At 41.2% G+C, this 24,931-nt stretch overlaps 1 protein-coding gene across 1 annotated transcript in view; it reads left to right on the plus strand.

The window, feature by feature from the left end:
* LOC145395009 (uncharacterized) overlaps positions 1-24,931 on the plus strand; it is a gene marked incomplete at its 5' end in the record, with an annotated part of 237,831 nt that overhangs the window by 180,278 nt on the left and 32,622 nt on the right. Inside the window, 2 exons of the mRNA XM_080268754.1 lie at positions 3,938-4,117; positions 23,872-23,986. Of these exons, the coding sequence (XP_080124880.1) occupies positions 3,938-4,117; positions 23,872-23,986 (295 nt within the window). The remainder of the gene's footprint in view (positions 1-3,937; positions 4,118-23,871; positions 23,987-24,931) is intronic.

Genomic DNA, 24,931 nt, shown 5'->3' on the forward strand with positions numbered 1-24,931 from the left:
TGAATGGTGCAAGGGGCTGGAACTTTTAGACAGCGTATCTGGTTACTATGTATTTATTTATTTTACGTTAACTGCAACCCCCCTCCCCCCCTCCTCCTCTGCAACGGACACAATATACAAACACCATATAATCTGAAGGACTAATAAAAATATTAAATGAATCTTCGGAAGGTTTTCTGTGACCCTTAATTTCATCAATGACCAGGATTCCGGGGGCTTGAATGGTATGTGAATGGGTGTGTGGCCCATTCAGTTGGGCAAACTTTGGTTGGTGTCAATTTTCTTCTGGCTCTCTGGACCCCACCTCTCCCCACACTGGGATGGGAAAGGAGCTTCGTAATAATAATAATAATAATAATAATAATAATAATAATAATAATGATGATGATGATGATGATGATGATGATGTGAATGATTTAATATTTTCTTCCTATTATTCTCCCTCCCCTCCCCTCCTCAACATCCTATGCCAGTGATGTCTGCCTATGGGCCCGGACACACTTGTCCCCGAACATGTGATCGTCAAGAGGAAACGAGGCTCAGGGGTCCGTCCAACGTTCAAACCCGAATACTGAAGCAGCTCTAACCCGGTGATTCGTTTCGTCTTGTCGATCACATGTTCGGGGCAAGTGTGTCCGAGCCCTAATTGAAACTCCTAGATGGTTACGCCCTTCATATATGCATAAGGATTGGCCACGATTGTCATTATTTTCTATTATCTGTGCATAGGACTCTCTCTCTAACTAACTAACTAACTAACTAACAAAATCTAACAGCACTGAACTAAAATCCTCAAAAACATCCAAATCTACCGAAGACACTGACTTGGATGTCATCCTGGTATTTATGTATTTATTTATCTATCCAGTTATCTATTTATTTATTTACTATACAGCACATGTTCCAACCCACGGGTGTTGTAGCACAGTGGTTCTCAATCTTTTTCGGGTCCCGTCCCCTTTAGACTTGATTCGCACATCCACCCCCCCTCCCCGGCTTCCTGCCTTCCTATGACTCTAAAATCTTACTCGCTATTTAGTATTATTGTTCCCTCAGGTTCAAAGTGAGCGTTAACCCAGGTGAACAAAGTCTGAATTAGCCTTTTTCCTGCAGTCTATCATGCTTTTCGGAAGATGGAGGGGAGAGTTGAAGGACATTTACTGGCGTGCGGTCCGTCTTGCAATATAATACTTTTTTGTGTTTTTCATTTTCCTTCAAAACGGTCACAGTAGAGGAAGACTGAAGCAGGAAGATGACCAGCCGACAGACAGAGAAAAAAAAAAATTACACGGGTACAAAGAAAAATGTGCTTTCAACGCTGAAGCAGACACAGTTTGAATGCTGAATATAAATCAATGGTTTATCGTGGCACATACACACACACACACACACACACACACACACACACACACACACACACACACACACACACACACACTGTTAAGGGCACTCTATTTTTCCTCTGAGTTTCCTCGACCCCTTTGAAAATTACTCATGCCCCCCTGGTTGAGAACCACTGTTGTAGTAGATGATCTGGAGAAAGGTTACATGACAGCAAAGGAATACAATCACGTAAACATGAAGCAAATTTTACCATGCTGATTCCAAGGACAAACACAGGAAGGGAACGCGAGACCATATGCACAATATACTTGCGATTCCCCTTCTGAATTATACGTATTTTTGACGGTTTCTTTAATGTTAGGGAAACCAATTTTCTTTCAGAATATTTTGAGTATATACTGTGCCAAAGTCAGAACTTGCCAACCGTCACAAACTATCCCAGCTCTCACCTTTGCTTACAATGATATCGCTTACAATGATTTCGTTCTTGAGTGTTTAGTTCTGTACTGAGTGGTATATAAGGAATATTAATTCAGGTTAAAATGCCACAGATGACATTACCGTAGCAACCACCCACCACATCGCAGACACAGACGATACAAGACTTCCTTAGAATGAAGACAGAAACCTGTACTTTACATAGGAAATATCTTCCAAAATATTACCATAATGCTGAGAATCGAACCCAGGACTCTCAGGTGAGAGTCAGGCAGCAATCCAGTACGCTACGAGCAGGTAAGAGTTATCGCACAGTCACTGTCTTGTAACCAATGTACCTCCAACCCCACTGTGGGCATGAAGAGGCTGAGATAATCCCTTGACACTCGAGCAAGTAGATGTTTTATCCCAAGCACTTACAGCAAGTCAGCGTAGTGGATTGCTGCCTGGCTCTTACCTGAGAGTCCTGGGTTCGATTCCCGGCATCATGGTAAATATTGGAAGACTTCCTTAACTCACTCCAGGCAGGAGTCGAGGACAACAGGCTGACCATTTCTCCAGCCATATTCACCACCACACTTACCACCAACAGCAATCATGAGCACGATACTCCCTTAACACACATACACCCTCTACCATGACCCTTGGAGTAACATGACAGTGAATTCACTTTCAAGGGCCGCATACGAGTACAAGACATCCAAGGGCGGTACACCCGCATATTCAACGCAGTCAGGACACTTGCGGGAACAGACTTTGGAGTCTGGACATCAAAAACAAACAGGTATCCCTACTGTACAAACATGATTTCACATCAGTGATATCTTAAGCCTCTCCGGCATAGGCGTCATCCTAACATCCTCTACAACACCCTGCACGCCAGACAGAACAATGCCCTACGGATCACCGCTGGCTGCACCAAAACCACTCCCACAGTTTACTTACACTTTGAAACCAAAATCCTCCTTGTCAGAGAATATTCTGACATGCGAGGCATACAATTCTACTCGATCGCCTGTATCAACTCACAACACCCGTCATAATGTGACACAGTTGCCTAGCACGGTTAGGCACCGCACATAAAATCACCACACAAACATTACCGGACCCTCTTCGACAACATCCTATCTCCAGAAACCCCAACACTAACAATAAAGAAGCACCTACAAACTCATTTCACGCGCGGGTCAATACAACTCCTCAAGCAAAACACTATATGTGTACTACAGGCAACCCCTCCCGACATCCACCTGAGTTAACTTTAAACTGAACTGTATTTCCTACTGCCTATGACCTCCAGTCTTTCAAATGCTGTGTGTCCAGGAATCTCGAAAAGAATGGATCTTAAATATGGCTCTCTGTTAGCTTTGGTTTTTTTCTTGGAGAGAAGAATCTTGCGGGCTTTTGGTCTTTGGTCTCTTCTTCCTTGTGTTAAAAAAATAAAATAAAATAAAAAACTAAAGGGGCACTCAGTGGAACGCAGATCTCCGACAAGGGCAACGTAATTTCCATACCACTCTTCATAATGGGCTAGGTTTTCTCATCACTGATTAGGGTTTCACAGAAAGTGTTTTCCGGATGCGGAATATGTAATACGAACCGGATCGATCCCAAAAGTTAACCGATTGTTCCCTGGGACTTGGGCTATCTACCCACCAATTTTGGTCCAAATCTCTCCTTTAGTTTTTGAGTAATCCTGCTAACAGACAAACAACTAATAAACAAACAGGGGTGAAAACATACTCTCCTTGTCGGAGAAAAAAATCAGCTAGGTTTCGACCAGGACATCCCCCGGCCCTTCTCAGTTATCAACTTAGATTTTGGTTGGGTAGAGTAAGTTTTACACACAACACGTGCCCCTCTTGTAGAAAAGGCCCACACAACATAACACACATAATGGAGCATTGCACTGCACATGCCACACTAAAAAACAGGCACAAAAGCAGCGGTGTAGGGAAACCTATGGGACAACCCCAAAATGACAGTTGCTTACCTTGGATTAATGGGTCTGCTGGGCCAGGGATGGCCTAGGTCCTACAACAATAACAAACTGTGGGAACAACTATTCCTTTTTCATCAAAACAAGCAGTCATCAGCCTCCACGCCAGAACCAAAGTACGGTAACTAACCCGACGTGTGATTGTTTGTGCTGCAGAGTGAGTACGTGGCGCCTGCTGACGAGCGACGGCGGTACATCAGCGGGTTCTCTGGCAGCGCAGGCACAGCAGTAGTGACCACCACCCAGCAGGCGTTGTGGACGGATGGGAGATACTTCCTTCAGGCTGATCAGCAGATGGACTGTGACTGGCTCCTGATGAAACAGAAAAACACAGGGGTAAGTACCAATATCCACCCTCATCACTTATGAATTTAATAGCAGATACGCAGTGACTCCTTATGAAACAAGGAAAAAAAGGCACTATCCACCTTCACTGACTGTACTGTAAGAAATAATTTGTATGTGGACTGTGACTAACTCCTTATGAAACAGATGATCATAGGGGTATGGTAACAATATCTACCTTCACTACCCATACTGTAAGAAAATATTAAGGGATGGACTGCAAAGTCTGGCTCCTGATGAAACACAAAAACTCGGGGGTATATAGCAATATCCACCCTCAATTACCGTATGCTCCCTCTACTCTAAGTTGGCCCAGATTTTCGACCTTTTGAAGATTATTCGACGTAGCTCAGTAGCAGAAAAAGACAATGCTATGGCTCTACATCCTTTACATGGAGTTTCTTCGTGACTAGCATAATATACGGACCTAGCTTTCATGATCAAGAGACGGCAATTTCAAGCCATGGTAAAGTAAAAGATGTATAGTATGTGGGGTGTGACTTGCTTCTATGAAAAACACAATGGTCAGTAGCAATATTTACCTTCAATGATACTGCAGTTGTGGAATTTTTAGCATGTGGGCTGTAAATGGCTCCTTATAAAGCAGAGAAACAAAGGCGCTAAATAGAAATACCCATCCTCATTAACCAAACTGTTAAAAATTAAGTGATGCATGGTGTCAACATCAACATTCACTGATCATATTGTTGGAAATTGTTAGTGACGTGTTTCATTCATTTTTATCTTTGAACTGTGACTGAATCCTTATGGAACTGAAAAACCCAGATGTATATAAGTACTTGTGATATTTTGCTACACATCCCTCACACACACACACACACACACACACACACACACACACACACACACACACACACACACACACACACACACACTTGTTTTTGCAAGAGGGACAGGAAGGAGAGAGCCGAGTTTCCCTACGTCTCCCCTCCCTCCTACAAAATATAAATCTCATCTAAAAGAGAAAAAATATCGAAGGCTATATCTGTATTGTTCAGGAAGAATGAGGCAAGGAGAGTGCATAATATCCTCATGCCTCTAGTTCTTCCTGCAGAAGTTACGGCAGGGATTCGATCGTAAATATATTGATTATCCCACCTTAGCACAGTAAACCGATGAAGACATATAACTTTAAAACTCTAAAAAAATACAAGCCCCCCCCCCTCAAAGAAAAAGAAACGCTTAGAACCTAACTTAACCTGCTGCCGTGTTGTGGACCTGCGGACTGTTGGACTTCACCGGAGTCAACTTCCATTACACCCGAGATTATGTTTTGCTAATTACTAAGATCAATATAAGCTATTGGTTATGGGTTCACTTCTACTCAGATCATAAAATAAGTGTAAATCTGTGACACACAAGACGCAGTTTTTTCGTGGGCTCACCAACGACTAAGTAACTTACGGTACTTCAACTAAACCAAGGATATTTGAGTGAAGTGGCTCCAAACAGTCTCCTGAAGGTGTCGTATGCACGGATAATATAATCACAGTCAACTAAGAAGTCTGGCAACGCACAACCTACCTATGAAAAACATCAGGAAAAAAAATTAAAACCACACACACTGAAAATAGGGACAAGACAAACATCCTCCAGTCCCTATTGTCTTTTGTTTAATTTATTTCTCGGTGTAGCGTCTGGCGAAACTAAAATCATTGTACAGTATTTCTTTCGTTCGTTTCGTTTCGTTTATAAAGGCTCCAACATGCTTGCATGCGTCGGCCTTGGTTACCTAATGGCGGCTGTCCATGCTGTTCCATCTCTGGCAGCCTCCCTATTAAGTCCCTCATCCCTGAGGTCACATTTTATGACCTCGTCCCAGGTCTTCTTCGGTCTACCTCTCGCAACCCTACCCCCAGCGTTAATACGTCTCACTCTCCTACGAATAAAAGTACTGTTTACTTCCAAGAACAGTCTTGCCAGTGTTTCGGGTCAACTCATGATGAAATTAAACTGCTGTAACTCTTACTTTCCTCTAGTCTGAAATGAAAAAACCTATCTATCTATCTATCCATCTATTGCCAGACGCCATAATCCCGTAAGGGGTGGCCAGTTGACTTTGAGTTATTTGTTTTACGGGGAGGGGCACTAATCCTCCACCAAATCACTTGTTGCAAGTAGGGAGCACGTATGGTTTGTTTACTGTAATTGGTTACCACTCAACGTTGTAAATGGTTTCTTGGCTTACAGGAAACCATTTGGCTTGTCACTCAATGTAAAGCCACCTGTAAAGGAAAGAAAAGCAATAAGAAGTGACAGGAAAGATGGAAGAAACAGGAAGACAGGAGGGCAGGCACAGAAAAAGAATGATAAAGGCTAAGGAAGAAGTAGGCAGCACTACCGACAAAACCAAATTCTCAGTCCAACACCTATCTTACAGCCCTCGTGCTCTGGTTTTCTGTTGACCTCAGCGTTAACACGAGGTTCTATGGCGTTAGAGATTTTGTAACACACACTCCTTAGTAATTTATTCTGAAACTTACATTTCAACATCGTTTTGAATGTTACTGAAGTCAAGTACCATATATCACTTGAAAAACAAGGTGGAGTCTATCTAACCTCTCCAATTCGAAAAGTTCCTCTTGTGAAACAGCTTACCGAAGCCGAGAATAAAGTATTTTAAGGAAGTCATCGTAGTGAAAGAATTAATCATATGCCCCCCCCAACACCTACTTTGCACTTTTTTTTTGGCTGGCGTTAGGTAAAAAAAAAAAAAAAAAAAAAATGATAAACGTTCATGACCATGATATATGCTTATTGATGATGACAAACGCGACTGCTGCTGCTGCTGATGATGATGATTGTCATATTTTGGCTTATGTTGCAAACTAGAGGGCAAACACTCAGAGGCAAGAACGCAAAACTCGTCAAGTGGCGGCCATAGTATATTCTGTTTGGTTCCAATATTATGCAGTACAACAAGCAAAATAAATCTGGTAAGTTCTTTCAGAATAAAATGATGACTTTTAATTCTAACTAAATCCTATACTAGACTATTATTTATGTAAATGATAAATACATCATAAAGCTAATATTACAATGATGACGATGAAAAACACTTACAAGACAATGATGATGATACGTCCATGATGATGATGGGAAATGCTTACACTACATCCGACTTTCATGAATAGTTTCAGCACAGTTCAGTGGATAACAACATTTTAATTGTTGCGGATTATTACCAGCCTGAAAAAGAAAACCTTAAAAATGACAAAACAATTTCAACTGGACGATAAAATGAGCAGCTCGAGCACCTGGACGTCCTGGGAGGAGACCCTGGAGGAGTGGACGGAGTGGATGAGGGACATGGGGAGGCAGCTTGGCATAAACATGGGCAACAAGCTGGGGTTTGAATTAATCTGGAGTGCGTGGAGCAGCGACGAACAGGAGATGGAATTCCACCATAACCTCTACTGGGAAAGGCTGCAGGAGGAGGGGGTGGGGAAGACGGGGTCGGTGGATAAGATGCAAGACAGGGTGGTGAAGATACTGGTTAGAAGACAGATGATGCTGACGGGCGAGAGGATGGTGTCGAAGACCATGAAAAGAATGATGGTCATTATGACCCTAGACAGGGACAAAGAGACCGCGATGTTGGTGCGGAAGGAGGTGGAGGATGAAATGGTGAAGGCAATGGAGGACAAGATGGAAAGGGTGATTGTGGAAGGGTTGGGGCCGTACATAAGGGAAAGGCTGGAGGAGCGGATCAGGGAGAGGAAGGCCAAGGAGAGGATAGAGAAGATAGAGGAGGTGGAGATCTTGTCGAAGGTGGAGAGGAGGAAAAAAGGGGGGAAGAGGTTAACTTTAGGGAAGGGAAGAGGGATGGCTAAGCAGGAGAGGAGGATGGCAAGGGAGGCGCAGATGTCCTCTAACCACCCTTCCTCCTCAAGCTCCCCTTCCACCTCAAAACCCCCTTCCTCAACAAACCCCCCTTCCTCCTCAAATATCCTTCATTGTCTCACCCCCATTCTTCCTGTGTCTCCCCTTCGTCCGCTCAGCCCTCTTCGTCTTTCAACTTCCTTTCCTCACCTACCTCCTCTTCAACCTCTGGCTCCCCTTCAACCTGTCCCCCTTCCATCCCTAAACACCTCTCTTCACCTCCTTCTATACCGAGTCTTTTTTTGAGTCCTAACCCACCTCCGACCCTTGACCCCATCTAACCCCCTCTAACCTCCACAATCCAGTTAACTCCCGGCACCCATTTCACCCATGGTCGGTCTATGGGGAACTCGTCTGCACTTCGACAGGATGGGCTGCTCTTCCTTCCTGCCAAGGTGTCTTGCTGCGTTCTTTGCGAAGAGGAAATCCAAGATACAACTACAACATAGGGGGAACTCATCTAAATACTACAGCATAAGAGAAAGACCTCAGTGTGATAGGAACAAACAAGCTAAAACCAGGAACCCATGTCTCTCAGATAGCTGCAATGGCCAACCAGGTGCTGGGGAGAATAAGGAGCACATTCACATAGGCCTACATGGATGTAAAAATGTTCAAGGCCCTTTACTTGACCCTAGTAAGGCCACTAATGGAATTTTCTGTACAGGCTTGGTCTCCACGAAACCGAGGAGACATAAACAAGCTTGAAAAAATTCAAAGAAGAGCTACAAAACTGGTGCCAGAACTCAGAGGACTACCATATGACTGGAGGCTGGAAAGATTGGAGCTAACTACACTGGAGCAGAGAAGAACTAGAGGCGACAGGATTGAAGTCTTAAAATACTGAATGGTTTTTAAAATGTTGATGCTGATCAGTTCTTTCAACCTGCAGCAAGAAGAATCCACTCACAGGTTGAAACCAGAGGACATAGTTTTAAATGATTAAAACCAAGGCACCAAACATCAGAACGAAACAAATTCTTTGGCACGAGAGTAATAACTGACTGGAACACTCTCCCTGAACATGTAGTTAATAGCCCCAGTATTAATGCATTTAAAAACCGGAATGATAACTACATCAAAGAATCTCAGAGAAGAGAATATCCCATGACCCACAGCTCCTTGGCCTCTTCTCTATCACTAGGTAAGCATCACTAAGTAAGCACCACCTCCTGCAAGGAACGTTATCTTCCCCTAGTGCTCTTCCTTCCCGCGAAGGTGTCCTGCTCCGTCTTCTGGGAAAACCGACTACTTATACGGAACGCTACCCTCCTCTAGTGCTCTTCCTACCTGCCAAGGTGTCTTGCTCCACCTTATAAGGAACACTTCCTTCCCGTTGCGGAGAAGTCTGTGGATCCCAGCACTCTGTGGAGGTAAATTAGTCAGGTGTTGCCATACTAGGCAGGTTCACTGTTAGAGACCGGCCAAAAACTGTCAACATCGTCAACTAAGGAACTCATCCTTACCGTCGCTAAGTTTGTGCATCTCAGTAAACTGTGGAGCTACACTACTCAGGAGCTACGATATAGCCTAGGCTGGCTCATTGTTAGGAACCCGACAAAAAGAGTCATCATCATCATCCTCTAATGAACACGTCCTTACCGTCACTAAGTTTGTGCAGCTCATTAAACAGTAGATCTATATACCAGTCAAGTACAACCATATTAGGCAGGTTAATTGTTTGGGATCAGAGGAGATAGGCAAACATCACCTACGGCACACTGCCTGGTCGTTGCGCAGTAGCTTGTGCATCTCAGTGAACAGTGCAGTTGTATTAATGATCAGTGCAGTTGTATTCGTGGCTGCATTACTGATCAGTGCAGCTATATGTGCACTAGTCAGGAGCAAACATATTACGTACGTTCACCTTTTTCTAAAGAACACATCTTACTGTGGCGAGGAAAACTGTGTATCCCAGCGATCGGTGATGCTAGGCCTATATTTGTCAGGTGCAAACATATTACATAGGTTCACTGTTAGGGATCAGAAGAAAAATGCAAACATCACCTTTTAAGGAATTAACGCATCCTTACCGTGGCGAGGTAAACTGTGCATTCCAGTCATCAGTGGAGCTATACTAGTCAAGTACAGCCATATCTGGCAGGTTTACCATAGGGATCGAATAATTATGATCTCGCAGTAAATGCCTCAACCCAGCGTACGAGGTACCAACCAAACCCTTTCCATACCCATGCAACACTGATCAAATCTTGGTCCCTAATCCACAGGAATATAACGCGTCCTGCTTTATGCCATGTTTAAGTGTGAAAAAGGTCAGGATGACAAAAATACTGTACCTAACCCTAGATAAGTAATCATTTTTTGTTAACTTCATTAGGTAACCTGGAGTATGACAGACTCCAAGGAAAAAAAAAAAGTACGCTACTTAAGTTTGATTTATTGGAATGTGCTTTAATAGACAAATAATTCAAGCCATTTTCTTTCACTTAGGCCAAAAAAATTAATGTTTAAATGAAAAAAAAAAGTACAAAACTTTGTATAGCTGTACTAATATTAACCTTAGTCCTATGGTAGCAAAACTGAAAGCAAATATCATCATCTCTTGGGTCATCTGCTGTTGACCGAAGCTAGGACCTACTGTAAACCCAATGAGAAACACAGCAAATGAAAATTAACTGCAAACGAGAAAGTAAAAAAGTTACGAATACCGTACATATTTATGTAATTTCTGATAATTTTCAATGGACACTTCTCACATACTTCTTATGTAACTCCAGGGCTCCATTTAGTTCTATATATACATAGGCTATACAGTATATGGTAAATCTAATACCAGTAACATAGAAGGTAGTATGAGTGATAATCCGTGACAAAACCTACTCTACCAGGATCTAAATGCAGTCACTGTAGATGAGGGTGGGGGTGGGAGGGGGCAGAAGACATCTTTTCTTGGTACTGGCACGGTTAAGGTAGACTGCTGATGTGGAATGTTGAAGGTGAAAACCTCCCATACTGTCATCTGTGTGCTAACATGTTAAATAACGTGCTAGATAACCTGGTGTCTGAGAGACCCCAGTGGCTCTATAAAGCAAAATTAGAGCCAGTTCCAGGAGTGACCCCATTATTCCCATGAAGGACTTCACGAGTTAGGAAGGTAGATGGAAGGACAGATCGCTTGGCCTTAAGTTCATATATACTGTATAAAACTTAATACTTGGGGCCTGGGGTCTCTGAGACCCCAGGCCCCGAAAATGATGATGACGATAATGATGAGCTAAAGATACCTGTAGCCTATGTAGTATATAGGTCACTGTAGTGAAGCGGTTATATAAAAATTAAAAAGTATATACCTACTAATAAAAATTGATGAACCAGTAGATTTCACATACCGTTAAGCGGCCAAGTAAAGATAAAAAATAATCGAATGTTAAGTAAAACTTAATATAGTTATGAAATACTGTTAAACGGGTAAACAGAGATACAGGAGATGTATATACCTATACCGTAATTATATATATATATATACATATACCTTTGTTGCAATTTTGATTCACATAAAGGAACTGGTGGTGGAGATGGGTGCCTTCATGTGTGGCACCGATATAACCAGGTAGCTCAACTGCATGGTTTTATAAACGTCCTTCAACTAGGTCTATTTCCGTATCCCCCGAAAGGAGAATTGTGAACTGCAGAAGACCAACTTAAGCCTGCTGTTCACCGGGATCACGTTTTAGATGAACCTAAGACAACAACAACAACTACAACTACTACTACTATTACTACTACTACTGAAAAGAACTATTCTTGGATGTAGAATGAATGGATCTATCCCTGAAAGTAGAATGAAAAGAACTAGTCCTGGACAGATAATGAACAGATCTGTTCCTGAATGAAGACTGAAAAGAACTACGGTACTGGGGGGATGTTGAATGAATGCAAGTATCAGTGAATGCCGAATGTTGAATGTAGAAACTATTACTAAATCAAGACCGTAACGAAGAGCACACCTATAGTTCATTCATTTTAACCTGACTGAGATTTCTGTCCATCTGTGGCTTATTTCCAAATGCTAAGTACTGTAGCCTAACAGAATAAGGCAATACAGTATCTCAACATCCTTGCCACACGACTTCTTCGTCACTAGCACCACATTCTGGTGTTATTCTATTGTTCCAACTCAGTGTTCAAAATGGAGAGGTGGCAGTTTTAGGCCAAATTTGACTGAAAATGTTATAGTTATTTTGTAAAAAAAAGAAAAAAAAAAAAAAAAGAAAAAAAAAAACTAGTCTGACCACATCTGAGCCAGTTCTTGCCACCGTTGTTTTGTTTTCATCTAATGGAACTGGTCCACTCCCACAACCTGAATACTCAGCTGGAATTGTATGGGAAATTCGGCAAGCCTTATTCATGAGGTACCGGTATGAATGAATCTCCTTGGTTGCTAGACAACTTTATCCAGTCTGACTTCACCTGGGCATCAGTATAACTAAACTGGGGTTAACCTATGTGCACTTCGGCAAGCCTTAAGTATGACGTAAGAATGAGTCTCCTTGATTACTAGTCAAATTTATCTTCCAGTTTGACTACACTTGGTCACCCAATCTGGGATTATGTAAAATTTGTAAGTCTTAGTTAAGAAGTAAGAATAAGTCTACTTGGTCAAATGTGATCTCCAGTCAGTCTACACCTCAATTTTGGTTACGATTCTTCGTCAGCTAAAAACGAACCGCCTATAGTTCCTTCAATCCCAGGACATAATTACAGTATGTGCTGGAAATGGACACCTTCACGTGGTGGCACCGATATAGCTAACTAGGCGGTAAAGTGAAGTAACTGGGCCACTCTTACATCTTCAGTACGATGTCATGGTTGAATAAAAATCGATGTGTTAGTTATGAGGTAGGAATGAGTCTCCTTGGTTACTAGTCAAAGCAACCCTCCAGTCTGACTACATTTGGTTACCATCGTGATTGCGTGAAATTCGATGAGCCCAAGTTATGAGGAAGGATAAAACCTCTTTGGTTACTAGTCAGATGACTACACTTGGTTATCAAATGAACTGGAAGGGGTTCGGATTCTTTATCAAAATAGAGTAAACCCACTATAATTCGATCAGCCTAGGGAACGAATGAGTCTCCTTGGTTACTATTCAAATTAGGTAACCCTACAATCTTACTACGCTTGTTCATCAACTGAAATGAATGAGGGTAAAGTGGGAAAGGATGTCTGGATGATGATGACGATGATGATTACTAAACGCTCTATAATTGCGGAAAAAGGTAATACAGTACCGGTACTAGGCTCTACTTCCGTCTCACATCACTTCTTCGTGATTGGCAGCATATTCTGATTAAACTCATTATGCATCTAGGTATTCAAGATAGTGAGATGGCAATTTTGTATCAAATTACAGTGAAAAGAGTATAGTGGAGATCTCTTACGTTGAAGGGGGTACTGAAGGATGGATCTGACCTCCCCAGTTAGATATCATCCCGTTGGAAAACGTTTCGTTAGAAAACATCCCAGTTAGAAAAGACTTCCAGTTAGAAAACATCCCAGTTAGAAGACATTTCCAGTTAGAAAACATCTCCACAGCCTTCTCCTGCCCTTGCCGCCTTTCGTCTGTCTCCAGCTTTGCCTGCCGTGCTATGCTCTGATTGGAGAGCATTTTTTCGCCACCTACCATGACAGGTTCTCTTGTTTGCCTTTCCCCCACCAAGTGTGGGCAAATATTACAAAGGCAATTAGAAAGATTCCCAGTTTGAAAAAATCCGGTTAGAAAAGATCCGATGGAAAATATATCCATTTAGAAGAGATCCCGTTAGAAAGGATCAGTTAGAACAGATCCCAGCTAGAAAAGATCTCCAGTTAGAACAGATCCCAGGTAGAACAGGTCTGTCATGCTGAAGGGGTTAATGAAGGCTGTCTCTTACCTCTGATACAAAAACCCTCTTAACCCGAGTGAAACTGTTTACCGAGGCCGAGAATTCGGAGTGAAAGGTTAATTCTTCGGCCCCTCCCCGATAGCCACTTTGCATTTTTTGGGGAGGAGGGTTGTAAAAAAAAAAATAATGATGACGATAACCGCTTAGTAATGATGATGATGGTGATAAACGCGACTACTGCTGCTGCTGCTACTGCTGTTGCTGATGATGATAATGATGATGATCTGATTAAAAACGCTTATATGATGGTAATAATAACCCTATGCTTATAATGATGACGATGAAATGCACTGACAGTGATGATCAGAAACGCTGCTGCTGCTCATATGGCGATGATAATATGCCCACGATTATGATAATGATGACAAAATGCTTCTGCTGATGATCATGACGATGATGGGAAACACTAACACTGCATCCGATTTCCATGACAGGCTCAGCACAATTCAGAGGATAACAACACCTTAACCTGCTGACGATTAAGAAAATAAAACATGAAACCGAGAAGACAAATTCTTAAGGACGGTAAAAAGAAAAGCTTCGATACCGGGATGTCGAACGAATGGGAGGAGACCCTGGAGGAGTGGAAGGAGAGGAAGAAGGAGAGGGGGAGGCTGCATGGCAGAACAATGGGGATCAAGCTTGGGAATGAGTTAGTCTGGAGTGCGTGGGCCAGCGATCAACAGGAGATGGAATTCCACCATAACCTATATTGGGAGAGGCTCCAGGAGGGGGAGGTAGGGAAGACGGGGTCGGCGGACATGATGCAGGACAGAGTGGTGAAGATCCTGGTCAGAAGACAAATGCTGCTGATGGGGGAGAGAATGGTGTCGGAGACAATGAAGAGAATGACAATGGTAATGACCTTTGAGAAGGGCAAAGAGACCGCGATGTTGGTGCGGAAGGAGGTGGAGGATGAAATGGTGAAGGCAATGGAGGACGAGTTGGAAAGGGTGATTGTGGAAAAGCTGGGGGCGTACATAAGGGAGAGGCTGGAGGATCGGATCAGGGAGAGGAAGGCTAAGGAGAAGACAGAGGAAGTGGAGATATTGTCGATGGTGGAGAGGAAGAAAAAAAGAGGGGACGAGGAAGGCTTTAAGGGAGGAAAGAAGGATGGCTAAGGAGGAGAGGAGGAAGGCAAAAGAGGCGCAGACGACATCCTCTGACCACACTTCCTTCTCAAATCACCCATCCACCTCAAACCCCTCATCCTCCTCAAACCCCCCTTCCTCATCAAACTTCCCTCATCGTCGCACCCCATTCTTCCTTTGTCTTCCCTTCGTCCGCTCAGCCCTCTTCGTCTTTCAATTTCCCTTCCTCACCAAGGCTAACTCCTCTTCAACCTCTGGCTCCCCTTCACCCTGTCCCCCTTCCATCTCTAAACCCCTAACCCACCTTCGACCCTTACCCCACCTAACCCCTTAATCCCCTCTAACCTACCCAATTCAGTTAACTCCAAGGACACATTTTCCCCATCGTCGGTCTATGGGGAACCCGTCTACCCTTCGACAAGAGCTGCGCTTCCTTCCTGCCAAGGTACCTTATCTTGTTGCGTTCTTTGGGAATGGGAACAGCTCCTTATAAGGAACCCTCCCCTCCCATTGGTATGTAGGAGGACTACTGGGCCTTGATAGCAGGCTGTGAAGCCTATGCCCAGAGTCGGACACATAAAAAAAAAAAAATAGTGCTCTTCCTTCCTGCCTGGGTGTCTTGCTGCGTCTTCTGGGAACACCACCTCCTTATAAGGAACGCTTCCTTCCCGTAACGTAGAAGTCTGTGGATCCCAGCACTTTGTGGATGTACATTAATCAGGTGATGCCAAACTAGGCAGGTTCAGTGTTAGAGACAGGACAAAAACTGTCAACAGCATCATCTAAGGAACTCATCCTTACCGTCGCTAAGTTTGTGCTTCTCAGTAAACTGTGGAACTACACTACTCAGGAACTAACATTTAGGCTGGTTCATTGTTAGGAGCCCGACAAAATGTGTCATCATCATCCTCTAAGGAATATCATACCAAACCGTCGGGCAGCTTGTGGATCTCAGTAAACTGTGGAGCTACACTACTCAGGTGCAACCATAGCAGATCAGTTCATTGTTGAATTCGAAGTCGTGGTAGCATGAAATGCACAGAGCCTTATAGTCTCCTTGGTTGCTAGTCTAATCCACCCTCCACTCTGACTACACTTCGCCATCAACTAAGCTGAAACAGGTTATGGATTTAACTGAAAATAAATCGACTATAGGTGGGTTACACGGTGCGTTTTACTAACAACTATAGACAATCATTCGTATCTCATAACAATGGTTCATCAAATTACATGCAACCAGTACCGGTAGCTATTCAAACTGAGTGGCTCAGTTCTGTCGTATGAAAACAAGCCGACTTTATGTGATTTATAACGTCGTATGCTCATTTGTTTATGCTACCTCAGTATTCTCTTGATATTAATAGCTTCCTCATGCTCGCGACTGTTCTATAGTTCTCGTCACTTCATAACTTGGTACTGCAGACACACCTTTATGTGCTGGAACCAATATGACTGGCAGTGGAGCTGTCCAGCTACACAAATGTCTTTCATTTCCCCTCCTATCCACCGAAAGGAGGATGGTGAACTCGAGAAAAGAGGTAGGCCTAACACTAGACAGCAGTTCCGGGGGTTCACATTCAGATGAACCTGTGGCTGTTGCTACTACTACTACTACTACTAGTATACTACTACACCATAACTTGGCTCAGATATTAGTCCTTTCGCAGATTATTTCACGTATCTCCGTAGCACAAAAGACTGTTGTGGCTCAGCATCCTTTCCACAGCACTTCTTCGTGACTGGCCCCACATCATAGTGTTAATCTACTGTTACATCTCAGCATTCAGGATGGAGAGATGGTAATTACAGACCAAGTTAGTGCGAAAAAGAGTATAGTATTCTAGTCTGGCTAACTATTTTATTCCGCTGAGCGAGTCACAAGAACATAATATGGCTAATACTCAGGGTTGGCCTCTTCAAACCAATGGATTAAGCCAAATGGTTTAAACCATGGTTCAAACCAAGCAAAGAAACAAGTTTTTTTTCTACCACTCCATTTCTTCTTGATTTGTATATAATTTCTACCGTTTTTTATTAAATACTTGTGGTTTTTAATTATGTCCAGTCGTATTAATTTCCTAATACCGGGTACCAGGATTAACAATAATAAGGTGAAATGAAAATTTTAATTAAATGTTCTAACCAAAAACATTTGTATGGTACATCAGAGCACTCAAATGGTCAACTTTATTAATCCTTTCAGTACGGTAATCTATACCGTTGCTAATTTGTTTTAAGGAAATCCTTTCTGGCCTTGTTAACAAAAAAAAAAAAAAATAAAAATACCGGTATACATCATACTGGAATGCCAAACATTTAATTAAGAGTAAATTTATGGCACATTGAGAACAATCACTGATAAATATCTTAATACTGTATTTTAGAAAAAGAAAATCACTCAACAAACCAACAGACCTACAGAAAAACCTCTAGTCAACTGACTCATCCAAATTAGGCTATAATCTTTGTTCAAAATTTTATGAAGAAATACCAGTTTCCCAGCCATCTCCACTCCCAGTGTTTCAAAGTTTTGAGTGCACCAGTCCCAATGAGGAAAATAATCTCTCAACACTTAGCCTACACTTGAGGCAGCTGCAGTAGGCTACCCTATGCAACCTACAAATATTTATTGCATTGCCATCAGCCTTGCCTTTTATTGCACGCCACCAGGAGCAGGGAGTTAAGATGAGAAATGACTGATGGGTCTAACGAGTATCGGTAGGTTTTATTTATAACTGAAACAAAAACAGAAACAAAAAATGAAATACGGTAATATGAAAAACAAAGCTTTTGTCTTAAAAAACGTTGGTTTTTGGTAAAGCAAAACAAAAAATTGGTTTTTGCCAACCCTGTTAATACTGGTATATACCAGTACCATTTGCCTTCTCACAGTCGGTACATCATCATCATCTTGAATTTTTCCCACCTAAAGATGGGGTGAGGTAGGAGTAGGATCATGTAACAAGGAAAGAGAAAGAGCAAAGTGGGAGAATTACGGTATCACTAACAGTCCGCTGAAAGAAAAAATAAAGGGAGAAGAGACTTCCAGTTTTTCAAGTTTGACACTGCTATACCTTTGATCCAGCAAAAGATGTCTTTGTGATTGTTTCTTTAATAATATTAGTTATTATTATTATTATTATTATTATTATTATGCAGCTCGAAGCATCTACTTTTCACCTCAACTTCCTCGTCATTCAGAATGCTCCATGTGTGTGTGTGTGTGTGTGTGTGTGTGTGTGTGTGTGTGTGTCAGCCACTCAAAACAGCCATTTATGCTGTTTTTTTTAATTTAGTATAACATCTTGATAACATGTTCTACAACATTCTGGAAGCAACAAACAAAAGATTGGACACTTAAAAGTAAAAAACAGTAGGACGACACAAGAAAGGTACACTTACTTAGGTTGGTACATGCGTATAGTACATCTTGCTTAGCCATACTCCAAAACATCATCACGATCTTCATCATGTTGCTGGCATTGAAAGAAGTTCCTCTAACTCTTGAAAGACGTAATGAAAGTAATCAGTGTGAGGTACTGTACAAGTATGATTACAGCAAAGTTTTTCATTGCTTCCCCTCCCCCCAACAACAGAGTTTTTTTCATACTTTGGCTTATGAGGGATTTGTACCAAGGTTAAACTTTGAAGGTATATAACCCTCCTTCCCAGGCATTAACATCACACTGCTAAGGGGGGGAGGGAGGTGTCATTATAACATGCCTATCAGTTACGGTAACTTTTTCGAAAGTTGTACTGAAACACAAACTTACTTGCATAACTGGTAGGCTATGGCTTGTGAGGTTTACAAAGAAAGATAGGTAATCTTCAAGGAGACATGGACCACCTCTTAAAAACAAAATCTTTACCTATTTTGCACTAATTCGGGAACTTGGTAAAGGCATACAGAAGTGCGTTTTCGAGTATAAAGAGGATCCATCACTAACCAAAAAGATTATAAGGGACAGGTTGGTAGGTTAGGATGTTTGGTTGTTACCAAAAAACAGGCTAGGTTAGGCTACACTTGGTTAGGATATGGTAGGCTGGGTTGTTACAAAAAATTTGTTAGGTTTGGATTGATAAGCACTAATGAGGGTAATTTCCTTGAAAAATGACATTCTAAGATGGCATCTGTCTGTCTTCGGCGCACCGCAAGATCGAGTTCGTGATGTATGCGGCGTCGATAGGGAATCTACACAAACACCGCTTTTAAATTGCTTTCCACCACTTTTAAAAGGAATTAAAAAAAATCGAAAATTAAAAGCGCATTCTGATAGGCCTAATGCTCAAAGAATTCGAAGAGGAGCTTTAGTTAAGAAAAAAAAATGAAGAAAACTAAAACAAGAAGTCCTATGCCTCCTTAAAGATCACCGAACCAGACCGAACGACGTAAGACATGAGCGTCAAAGTTAAGGAAATTTCCTTCCAACCTGAGCACTTCATATACCTGTATTACATCGCAGAACGAATGATGTCACACTATCAAAAGTGTACGCATCACCATGACCATATATTTATCAATATTTTCAAACATACGGTCGCAACCAATGTAACTGTGACCAGGAACCAGGAAGTGATGAACAATTTCCTGAAGTCGACGATGTTAGTTGATAATCACATTAATATTCTATACATCCACTTAACACTTAAATGTAAGTATAGGAACCACCTGCGAGGATCCTGTGCTTTACTGTTGAAGCTAGAAACAATAGGCAGACTCTGTATAGGCCATGTTTGCAAACGCGATAACTTTGAACATCTACGATTTTTCTGGTCAGAAATCGGAGTACCGGTGTCACATGCTGAGATTTAAGCCGTGCTGTGAGTACGTGGTGCCGTTTCGGCCTCTTATTACTTGGATACCGTACCTAACTTAGTCCAACCTAACCTATTTTTATTTTTTATTTTACATCAAATTCACAGTGTAACTCCTGTCACGGGCTGCTGATCTACTAACCACCGCGCAAGCGCATAGAGAAGCATTGGGGGCATAAACTCTTATTTTTATTATATTTCTGGGTTATATGCTAGATTTGGTTAGGTTATGTATCCGAATAATAAGTGTCCCAAACAACAACACGTAATCTCGGAACGGCTGTAATCTCTGCATGTGACACTGGCACTGGTAACCTTTTCACTGCAATTTCTACGTGCTTTCCTCAAGCCAAAAATAGATAGAAAACCAAGCTTACATCACCGTGCACTGGATGCTAAGTTACTTGTGCTACGTATTCGACCAGGAGTCGCAGGATCCCTACAGGGAGGCTTAGTCTATTATCACTTGTTTAACCTTTGAGTACAGGCGTTCTGAACATCTGAATTGCCCAAATCCCAAATCTCGGAAAAACTGCTTCTATCACAGGCCGTGTAGCTTTATTTAAACCTAAGTCTACTAAAACCATCAACACATCGGAATTCCGTAAGGAAACCGTTTTGTCTTCGTACTAACAGACTATCCGTTGCCCGAAATACGCCAAGCTTTACAGTTTGTGCCAATTCCCAGGGTTTACTGTTCTTTTTGTACTACGAGACGGTGCAACAATATCACTTCCACTAGTAGAGGCATTCACAATATCAGTATTCGTTGTAAAATCCGGGAAAAAACATCATAAATCCAAGAACACCACTCACACTCTCGCAGGTAAACAAGAACTGAGTACCAGTTAGATGGGAATTACGTACCGGCCCTTCAAAATTATCGATTTTCGTTGGAATTATCGTACATCATTATTTTTTAATGACTAAGAATCTGATGTAATCTATTTGAAAACGGTCGCCGATGCGTTGGTTATTTCCTGAAAACTTACCCATTACAATTATCTTAATAAGAAAAGTCGTTTTGTAAGGTACTGACGTATACTCAGGTGTATATTTATCACCTTATTTTGTATTAGAATTAGAGCATACCATGAAATCTCATAATGATAATAGTACGATAGTATAATCATATCCTTTATTACAGGAATAATACTTCAAGGAAAAGAAACAGCCTTAGTGCCAATCTAGAAAATCACTGACTAGCAACAGAATGCAGTCCATAGAACTTAGATAATTCATAGAAATGAGCTTACTCTTGCAGGTAATAACTCAGTAAGACCATAAACAAAAAAATGTTTTCAGTGATGACCATCACATTAGCCCCTAAGATCCTCATCTGTCCAATTGTGGAACAACTGTGCATGATTAGCTATGCGTGCTTCAAAATTTACTGCCATGCTAAGCTTTCAATCCAAAATTATCGTACAAACTGTATAATAATAGAAAATGGTACGTACACGTACCAGAGGCAATATTATCTTAGGTATACGATAATTATCGTACATGTGGCACACTGCTAGTGAGTACTATTACACGTGCTGACTGCCGAGGAAATGCGTGCTGCTCTGTGATTGGTTGCTGAGAGGCTATGCTGTATAAATCACAGAGAGTCATTGGCTTGCTCGCCCACCAAGAACAGCCTGTTGCACACAGCACCGGCAAGTCATGTTTTCGGAAACAAGCCTTGACTAATACTGATAATAACACATTTCATACGGCCCTTTCATATTCTATGGACTTTCAATTATCTCTCAGCTCTTTACTCACTGACTCACTCACTCACATCCAAAACTTTCAGTCTACCCCATTCGTTTATGCGTCATCTGCCCTGTTCTCAAATTCCATTCTCACACATACTTCTACCAGATCAAACAGCCAATCAAACCTTCCATCAAGACCATTATTTGAACAAATTCCTAAGTTTCGATCACTTTTTACATTCTATAACACAATATACATTTAATCAAGATTAAATTCATTAGTCAATGTAGCTGATGCCGTTTTTCTGTGCACCGAAAGTCAAGATTAGTCCATCGACGTTTCTCTTCTGAGGATCAGTTGATCAGATGGACTCTTCAGAATGACAGAATCTTCGACCATTTTACAATTTGCACCTCCAGACCCTGGGATACAGTCCATGTAAAAGATGGCTGGGGGAAAAGTAATGCTATAAAATAGAGGTTTGGGGCTTCAGTACTACTTCCCTGACTGCTAAGCCTAAGGCCTCACATCCTATCCACTATTTGCACTCCACACATACTGTACCTCTCATTCGCATTCCACACACACTCATACGCACTCCACACATATCCCTCATCCGCACTCCACACCCACATTCCTCATACATACTCCACACACTCCTCATACGCTTTCCACACATTCATACACACTCCACACATATTCCTCATCCGTACTCACACACACACTCCTCATACGCACTCCACACAGGCTTCGTAACATATCTTTCTTAGCGATTGTGTGTGTGTGCGTGTGTGTGTTCCACTTTATTCTTATATGCTGTTTATATGGCTTTCGTATCGACATGCTTTTCACTAGTAAAATGTGCATATGGAGGTATAATGTGTAGATTAAATCCCTAAGGAAAAGGTGTTGTGAAAAATTAATCGCTAAGGAAATAAATCGCTAAGGAAAAGTAAATCGCTAAGGAAATAAATCGCTAAGGAAAAGTAAATCGCTAAGGAAATAAATCGCTAAGGAAAAGTAAATCGCTAAGGAAAAGGTGTTCTGAATATCTAGTTTTTTTTCTTTAACTTGGCTTAGATTTTCGTTCAAGTGAAGTTTGTTTCTCACAGCTAAATGGTGGAGAAAGACGATGTAATGGCTCTACATCCCTTCCATAGCACTTCTTCGTGACTAGCATCTTATTCTCTTGTTAATTTCTTCATTCAGTTCGGTATTCAAGTGAGACAGATGGCAATTTTAGGCCAAGTTAGAGTGAAAAGAGTATATTACACCATGCAACCCATTGGCAGTTTCCATACTCTGATCTGTGTTGTAAGTCCTTCATAGCACCGTCCACTCTTCTTCCCTGAGCCGATATACTCTTCAGTTCCGTAGCATATTCACCATTCTATTATATTACTACCTAGATGATAAACTTTTAATCTAACTTGATCTAAAACTGCCATATTTCCATCATAAATGCTCAGTTGTATCAGTAGACTAACACTGGGATATGGTGCTAGTCACGAAGAAGTGCTAGGGAAAGGATGTAGAGCCTTAGCATGATCTTATTCTGAGCTTCGTGAAATAGTTACAATAGGACGAACATCTTGCCATCTCTACATCTTGACTATTGACTTTTAACAATAGATTAGCACTAGAATGTAATGCTAGTCACGAAGATGCGCTAGGGAAAGGGTACAGAGCCGCAGCATTATCTTATTCTGCCACTGAGCTACGTGATATAAGCTACGAAAAAAGGACGAGAATTTGGGCCAAGTTAAGATGAAAATACAGTAATGGCAAGAAACACATCATCTATCCATCTATATGAGTTGTCTGTCTATCTGTCTATCTATCTATCTATCTGCCTATCTATCTATCTATCTATCTATCTGTTTATCTGTTTGTCTATCTATCCGTATCTGTCAAGCTCTCTGTATCTATATCTGTCTATTTACCTATCTAGCTGTTACGTTGTCTAGTTGCTACTTTTGTTGCTATCTGTTTATCTACATATTAATCAATTAGTTTATCCTTCTGTCAGTTTATCTTTTCTTTCTGTCTGTCTATCTATCTGTCTATCTATCTGTCTATCAGTTTATCTTTCAATCAGTCCATCCATCCATCCATGCATCTATCTATCAGATTATCTATCTATCAGTCCATCCATCCATTCATCCATCCCTCTGCCTATCTATCTATCAGTCAATCTATGTATCCATCTATCAGTGTCTATCAGTCCATTCACCCATCCATCAACCCATCCATCCATATTTCTATCTGTCTATCAATCTATCTATCTTTCTATCAATCTATCTATCTATCTATCTACCCCCCGCAGGTTCCCAAGATGGTGGAGTGGCTGCGTCAGGTGCTGGTGGAAGGTGCTAAGGTTGGGGCGGACCCTAGGCTCATCGGCGCAGAGACCTGGATATCATATGCTGACGATCTTGCTAGTATGTGAAGTAGTAGTAGTACTAGTAGTAGTAGTAGTAACAATAATAAAGAATATTAGTAGTAGTAGTAGTAGTAGTAGTAGCTGTAGCAGTAGTAGTAGTAGTAAGTGATAACAAATAATGGTAGTCGTATATAGTAGTAGTAGTAGTGGTAGTAGTAGTAACAGTGATAAAAAATAGTGGTAGTCGTATATAGTAGTAGTAGTAGTAGTAGTAGCAGCAATAGTAGTAGTAGTAGTAGTAACTGATAAAAAATAGTAGTAGTAGTAGTAGTAGTAGTAATAGTAGTAGTAGTAGTAGTAGTAGCAATAGTAGTAGTAGTAGTAGTAGTAGTAGTAGTAACAGTAACAAAAATTTGTAGAAGTCATATATAGTAGTAGTAGTAGAAGTAGTAGTACAGTAGTAGTGGCAGTAGTAGTAACAGCCATAATAATAATAAAAATAATAATAATAACAATAATAATAATAATAATAATAATAATAATAATAATAATAATAATAATAATAACAATAATTCTACAATGAAGAAGCATCCCATGGCATTGTGTTACGAAGGGAGTGAAATACTGAATTAAATTTAAGCACTGTAATCCATATAATAAAGAAATAAATAAATAATTTCATAATACGTAGGCTATATATTATACAGTTTTTTTATGCATTAGACAAATATTTAGTTTCATTATCAGTGTACAGGTAGGTCTGTTGATGATTTTATGCCAGTTTTCGATAGACCAATAATTCCTATTCTTTTTTTTCCCCACTAATGTTATCCTTCCCATTTGGAGACTTAAACCCCTTTCATGTGTTGACCTGTTGTTGTTATTATTATTTTCCTTGAGTTTAAGTCCTATTTTCCTTCTGCTGATAAACTATATTCCTTGTGCTGACCTGGTTTTCCCTCAGCCAGCACCCTACTTTCCCTGAGTTGACGTCCTGTTCACC

This window comes from Coenobita brevimanus, chromosome 29, assembly GCF_032717465.1.
Source record: "Coenobita brevimanus isolate Jiangsu-jjx chromosome 29, ASM3271746v2, whole genome shotgun sequence".
NCBI lineage: Eukaryota > Metazoa > Arthropoda > Malacostraca > Decapoda > Coenobitidae > Coenobita > Coenobita brevimanus.